General features: G+C 36.6%; 1 protein-coding gene across 1 annotated transcript; it reads right to left on the reverse strand.

Annotated features, from left to right (window-relative positions):
* Positions 1 to 411: 411 nt before the first annotated feature.
* Positions 412 to 5,954, reverse strand: LOC118749987. Its single transcript, XM_036484730.1, has 2 exons — positions 5,722 to 5,954; positions 412 to 545 (listed from the first exon to the last, which is right to left on the reverse strand). Exons 1-2 carry the CDS (start codon positions 5,951 to 5,953, stop codon positions 436 to 438), a joined length of 342 nt encoding a protein of 113 aa, XP_036340623.1. The 5' UTR covers position 5,954; the 3' UTR covers positions 412 to 435.
* Positions 5,955 to 7,184: the final 1,230 nt, after the last annotated feature.

The following is a 7,184-nucleotide window of genomic DNA, read 5'->3' on the forward strand; positions in this document are numbered from 1 at the left end:
CATTTATAGGCGTTTTCTCGGTATTCCTCTTTTACGTATTGGTTGGACTGGAACTGGTTTTTCGTTGGCATTGGGACCTTTGTACAGCGTTAAGGCAGAGGCGTGGTATGCTACAAGTGGTACTCCTGGTTCAGTTTTTGATGCGATTTCAAATGTAGATGCACCAATTCTGCGTATAACAATATGAGGACCATCACGTTTTGGTACGAATTTGGTGTGATTCCCTTCGTTGCTTGGCTTAATACGTGAGTTGTAACTAGGACTTCGTCTCCTACTACAATTTTAACCTGCGGTTGTCGGTGTTTATCGGCGTAGATTTTGTTGCGGCCTTGCATCTTCTGTTCAACCTCTCGAGCGTTCTTGAAATTTTGTCTGCAATGCTTACGGTGTAATTTGTTGAACAAGATCCTCATTCAGCCCTATTCTGCATTTCGATTACGTTCCCGCATTCCGCTCCGCTACAATCGTAATTTGGTATTCTGAGTTACGCTCCAATCGAAAGAAGAAGAGGAAGAGCGAAAACATCTTCGAAATCAGCTGGTTGCCTAGGAATGTGTAAAATCGAAACAAAACAAAAGAAATAATTGCACCAAACTATAGCAGCTTATGAAGTTAAAATTTGTAAATATTTAAAATAACTAAATATATCTTACTCATTCTTATTTCAAAATAAAATTTCGTTTGTTCTTAATTAAAGTGGAAACATAATTCTATTGCTTGAAAAGCAGAACGAGTCCCAGATTGCTGATGCGAAAGTTGAAAGGCGGAGATTTAGAGACATGTTTGATCCTTTTCAGATGAGTGAAGAATTATAAGAAATTCATCTTGAACTGCATTCTCACCGCTCAAAGCCAGTGAAATTATAAACGTTGTTTGAGCACTCCACAATATTTGCATTTAGTACAAAGTGGAAAACTTGAACGCAAATGAATTCCATTTCGAAAGCCGTCAGGAGGAGGGGAAGAACAAAGCTTATCCTTCCATAGCAAATCGTATTCGACACTACATGCACACCTCTTTTTAAAAAGTTAGTAAAAACGAGTACAATAATAAAAACATCTTTTTTATGTAACTCTACATTTTATGTACGTATGTATGTTATATAAAAAGAATAAATTGTATTCAGTGTATTTCGCAGTCTTATTTATAGATAATGAAAACAAAAACGCCTGGACTTCCTCTTTGAAAAACCCTGCGCAATATCCCTTTTGGTTGCCATTATTTGAGCCAATTTTTCGTATTGCCCGTATTGCAGCTCGCGAAAACACAGAAATCGAGAAAATTCATTTATGACGACTTTTACAATCATGCACAGTATATTTGACTTAATTATTTTTATAAAATTTTAATATGTAAACCCACGAAAATAACAATCGAAACGTTCTCCGTCAACAAATTTGCAACTTAGAAAAACGTAACTACGATCGAAATGTAGAATAGGTACAATCGTAAATTTCGAAGATCGATCGAAAGGAAACGGAATGCAGAATACCAAAGTTGCCAAAAGGAGAAAATTTCGATTCGAAATGCAGAATAGGGCTGATTATCTGTTCTTGTTCGTATATCGCGCTCTACGTCATCAATTGTGCACAACTCTCTTCCAGAGGTGAGATAAGCTACTGTATAGCCGGTGGATTGACATTTCGCTGAGTTCATTGCAAACTGTATTGAGTGTAAACCAATATTCCATACGTTATTTTGATTTTGAACGATAATTACCAGTTGAGCCTTAAGATCCCTGTTTTTCCGTTCAACTGGGTTGCTTTCGGGGTGATAAACCGGTGTAAAACTTGACGAATGCCCAAGCAGTAAACTATTTGTTGCATAACTGCCGACACGAATTGCACTACATTATCGGACTTAAGACGCCTGGGGACATCATATCGTAGGAAGATCTCATCAACCAGTAGTTTAGCGCAATTTTCGGCAGTTGCTTCTCTAATGGGGAATAATTCGACCCATCGGGTGGCAACATCTTCCGCAACCAAGATCCATTGAAAACCATCTTCATTTCTTGGTAAGGGACCAAATAGATCTACTGAAATAACTTCGAATCGCTGTTTGCTGCTTGTTGTTTGAAGCAACCCTATTGGTTTCATATTACTTGCTTTGTACCGTTCACATTCAACGCACTTCTTTACATACTTCGTGATTTCTGTGCGCATTCCTGGCCAGAAGTAGCGGCTTAAAATACGTGCTATGGTTCGTTCTGCTCCGTAGTGACAGGCAGTTCTGTCGTCGTGATGCGTCTTCAGGATGTTCACACGCTCGTGATCAGGTATCACGAGTTGTGCGTCATCTGAGTCATCATTCGCATAACAATAGCGGTACTCACTTTCCGTAGCATCTTAGGTGTAAAGTTGCTGCGTAGCAATCTAGCACGTATTTTGCTGTTGGAAGAGCATCAAGTTTACACCCAAAATGCTACTCAAGGTGAGCTCCCCTAATATAATACGCCGTTGTTAAGAACGTAGCCATGATTGCACCATAGGATTGCATTTTCGTCAGCTTCTTCTAAAGAAGTAATTATGTTTCTCAAATAGTTATCTTTAAGTTGACCTTCTCGTAACTCATCTGCCTTTTTACGTGGAAAGTCGGCTTGGAAAACACAAATACAATTCACAGAGTTATCTTTCTCAACGCAGGGCGGTCATGATAGCATATCGGCAACAGAATTTGCTCTCCCTGGCGAAGAGTAAATCTTTAGGTTATATTGCTGTATTTGCAATGCCCACCTTGCAAGGTGGCCCGACGGTGATTTTGTTGTTTACAGCCACATTAGCGGTTGGTGGTCGGACATCAATAATACTTCGGCTCCTGCGTATGAATGATACCAGTTCTTTAATGTTTCGTGGTTCTCGTCGATGTATGATCGCCAGAGTTTTTCCTGGATCAACTTGTATGCCTGTGGTTGTTATAATATGGCCAAGGTACTTGACACTGGCACAACAAAACTGACATTTGCCAGAATTAACATGCAACTTAAACTTCTCTAGCTTTACAAATACATCGTTCAAGTCATTTAAGTGCACTGTAAACGATGGCGAGCAAATAATGATATCATCAAGATATGCTAGAATGTGCACATTTGGCAAGGCTGTCTTGAACCGATCAATCAATCGCTGAAATGTAGCAGGTGCATTGCGAAGACTAAAAGGCATCCTCCTGAACCGATATGTATCGAAAGGCGTAATAAGGCACGTTTTGTCTTGGTCTTTTTCTGCAATTGCAACTTGAAAATACCCGCTTTGTAGATCTAAAGTTGTCATGAATTTAGTACTCTTTGCAGGTTGCAACAGGTCATCCATTCGAGGCAACGGGTATCGGTCTGGTTTTTTTATCGCATTTAGCTTGCGATAGTCTACGCAGACACGAGTACCACCGTCTTTCTTAGGCACCATAACAACAGGTGATGATCATTTTCGAGCATCTTGTTAATTTCGCTTTTTGGTTCTTTTAGTTTCGCAAACGACAATCGGTACGCAGCTGATGCAATGAGCTCGTCTTCACCAGTATCGATAAAATGCTGTCCATATGGCGTAGGCGCGACGCAATAAAAACGTTTGCATGCGATTGGAGAACGTTATCATGCCGAATCTTTTCTGCAACTTCCAACCCTACGCCATCACTTTCTTTAAGGAATCGAAAGTCATATGAAAATAAATCAATATTATCAGTGACAGTGTTATTCAAAACGACACCGTTAGACAAGCTAGGGTCTTTGCATCGTTCGGGCGTAACCATGTTGGGTGGAATGGCACCTATAAAAATACTTTGTATCGTAATATTCAAACTCAGACATATGGGCAAATCTAAAAAATAGGTACACTTTCAAAATAAAAATTTTAATTTTTAAATTTGTGAGCACACCTATGTTTTATATATCGTTTTATTCGTATTCTCTTAATAAATAGACTAATAAAAGTGTAATTCATTTTCATCAAGTGCTTCAAAAGTTAGACGAGGAATAAACATGAAATAGAAAACAAAAGAATAAGCTGGGTTCAAATTACGCTGTTCAAGTTGTAAACTTTGAGCAAAGATTTTGAAAGTTGAACTCACTTAATTGGCACGTTCTCGGTTTTGAAGTTATTTTATTAAAATTTTGCACATAACCGTTTTTTAATATTACCTTAATTATTCCTTAAAATTATCGAAATAGGTTCACAATAACATATAGCTCCAATACAACTGATTACTCAGATATGTGTTTTTGCGCTATAACTCTAACTTCATATCTGAATAATAAATTGTATGCGTGCTATATGTTAAAGTGAACCTATACTAAATTTTTACCTAATTAATTGGAGAAGTTATAACGCAAAACAGCATCTCTGGACAATCAGTTGTATAGGAGCTAGATTTTAGAGTGAACCGATTTCGATGATACAAGCGTGTGCAAAATTTTAGTAAAATATCTTCAAAACTGAGAGTTTTCTTATAAAATAGTTCAAATTTAAGCAGAGATTCAAGTACCCCTATCTCCAAAAGTGGAGATAATCGGGCAAAACTGGGGACGCCATTGAATTTAAAACGCTCCAATTAAGTAAGAGCAACTATCAGAACCTTTGTCGAAAAAAAACTGATTTGATACCACGCTCGAAATATTCTGACTACAGAAGGAGCATAATTAAAAGTACTAAATCGGGGTTTTTTACACACTTCTAGAGAACATTTTTTTGAAGCATTTTACAGGTATATGTAATTTTATAAGGACTAGCAGTTATAGAAAGATTTAGATCGTTTCGACGTATTTTCCAAATGTGCCTTCAATTAAGGTGTTTTTGAAATAAAAATTACGCTCAAGATCGCAGAATATTTTATCTTTAAAAGTTAGTTTATTTTGAAAGCATTCCTCTTGCTAAGGTATCAAATTATTCGCAATTGTTTGTAGAATACAATACATACTTAAAAAGTTCTTAAAATTAAATGCTTCCAAACCTATACGCAATAAACCGAAAATTGTGAAAATTGTGAAATGTGGAGCTACAGACTTTGAGTTACTTGCCATTTCGTTATTTTGTAATGCACACTTTTCTTATCTACTACAGTACAGAAGTGTACACATAAGTGCTAAATGACCATTTAATTTCAAATCAGAATATGGTGTGCTTCAAAAGTTATGACATAATTAATTGTGCCCCTCTTAAAAATTACATAAAAAATTCACTTGTTTTCACTATTTTTTTTTAATTTAAACACCTATATTTCAAAAGTTATGCAGCAAATTGATCCATTGATTGATTTTGGGGCTTCAAGTATACGCCAATGAATTATATTCAAAAGCAACCAGCTTGATTGAGTTTACAACAGTGAAAATAAAGCTAAATAACACAAAGGTTACCTGTTTTTTAGATTTGCCTATATAGACTTTTGGCTTCTCAATCTCTTCAAAAGCTTTCTAGTTTGCGTTTGGTTTCGACTGCGCATACTTTCACTCATTCCACAACATTTATTTCGAGTGGCAGTTGTTCGGCGAAGTCAAAATGCTGTGTTGGATTACTTTCAAAGTACCAATATCTTTGACCCATATTCCAAACTATTCCCGCTTGCTCCAAGAAATCTGCGCCAATCAACGTTCGATTACCAATTCCATCCGGTAACACCATAAACCGAATATTTAAACAGCGACCATGTCGCATTTAGTCATAAGACATTTTTGGAGTGACGTGCTACCGTCGGCAAGAGTGATTTCGCACTCAAGAATTTGGTATACGCAACCTTTAAAATCCATTATCCGTTTCAAATTTGCGCTGGCTACACTTGTTCGCGCTCCGGAATCAAAATAAACCTGTCCAGGCAGACCAAACAATTGTACATTTGCGATTGCAATGTTTCTTCCAATTGGAATTGTTAACGAATTAAAATTAACCGCACCATGACCCGTAGATGGTTTGTTTGAACATTTGGGGCAGTTTGCGCGTGTAACACCGGGTGCATTGCAACCGCGCATGTTAACGTTGGATTCGTAACTATTTCATGTGCAATCGCTTTTGTTTAAGCTTGTTTTGCTGCTTCATTCTTCTTCTTAAAACATACATCAGCATTACGACCTTTTTTGCGACAAAAACCGCAACGTACTGGACCACTTGTGATAAGGACAGCTTTATCAGCGTTCACAGTCGGCGTTTTGTGTTCTCGCAGGGTCAACTCGGCTTCGCGAGCTTCGCTCAATAAATCATCGAATGTATCAGTGTTGGTATTTTTGGTACAATTGTACTTTTTTGATACAATTTCGTTTACAATATACTTTCCTACTACGCAGTACTTTTTAGTACAATTTCGTGATGAATACTATAAATATATATGTAGCTCTGAAAATTCACTTTATTTTCGCTGTGGGAAACTATATCAAGCAGGTTGCTTTTAGATATAATTGATTGACGTATACACTTGAAGCCTCAATCAATCAATTGGATCAATTTGCTGCATAACTTTTGAATTATAGGTGTTTAAATTAAAAAAAATAATGAAAACAAGGGAATGTTTTTTGTAATTTTTAAGAGGGGCAAAATTAATTATGTCATAACTTTTGAAGCACCCAATATTCTGACTTGAAATTTAATGGGCATTTAGCACTTATGTGTATACTTCATATGTAGTAGGTAAGAAAAGTGTGCATTACAAAACAACGAAATGGCAAGTATGTCAAAGTCACCTTAATTGAAGGCACATTTGGAAAATACGTCGAAACGATCTAAATATTTTTATAACTACTAGTCCTTATAACGTTGCACATACCTGTAAAATGCTTCAAAAAAATGTTCTCTAGAAGTGTGTAAAAACCCCGATTTAGTACTTTTAATTATGCTCCTTCTTGTAGTCAGAATATTTCGAGCGTGGTATCAAATCAGTTTTTTTTCGACAAAGGTTCTGATAGTTGCTCTTACTTAATTGGAGCGTTTTAAATTCAATGGCGTCCCCAGTTTTGGCCGATTATCTCCACTTTTGGAGATAGCGGTACTTGAATCTCTGCTTAAATTTGAACTATTTTATAAAAAAACTCTCTCAGTTTTGAAGATATTTTACTAAAATTTTGCACACGCTTGTATTTTAATATTTCCTTCACCGTATCATAAAATCATCGAAATCGGTTCACTCTAAAATCTAGATCCCATACAACTGATTGTACAGAGATGCTGTTTTGCGTTATAACTTCTCCAATTAAATAGGTAAAAATTTAG

The sequence above is a fragment of the Rhagoletis pomonella genome, unplaced genomic scaffold, assembly GCF_013731165.1.
Source record: "Rhagoletis pomonella isolate Grant_MI unplaced genomic scaffold, Rhpom_1.0 Rhpom_scaffold_00102, whole genome shotgun sequence".
Taxonomy (NCBI): domain Eukaryota; kingdom Metazoa; phylum Arthropoda; class Insecta; order Diptera; family Tephritidae; genus Rhagoletis; species Rhagoletis pomonella.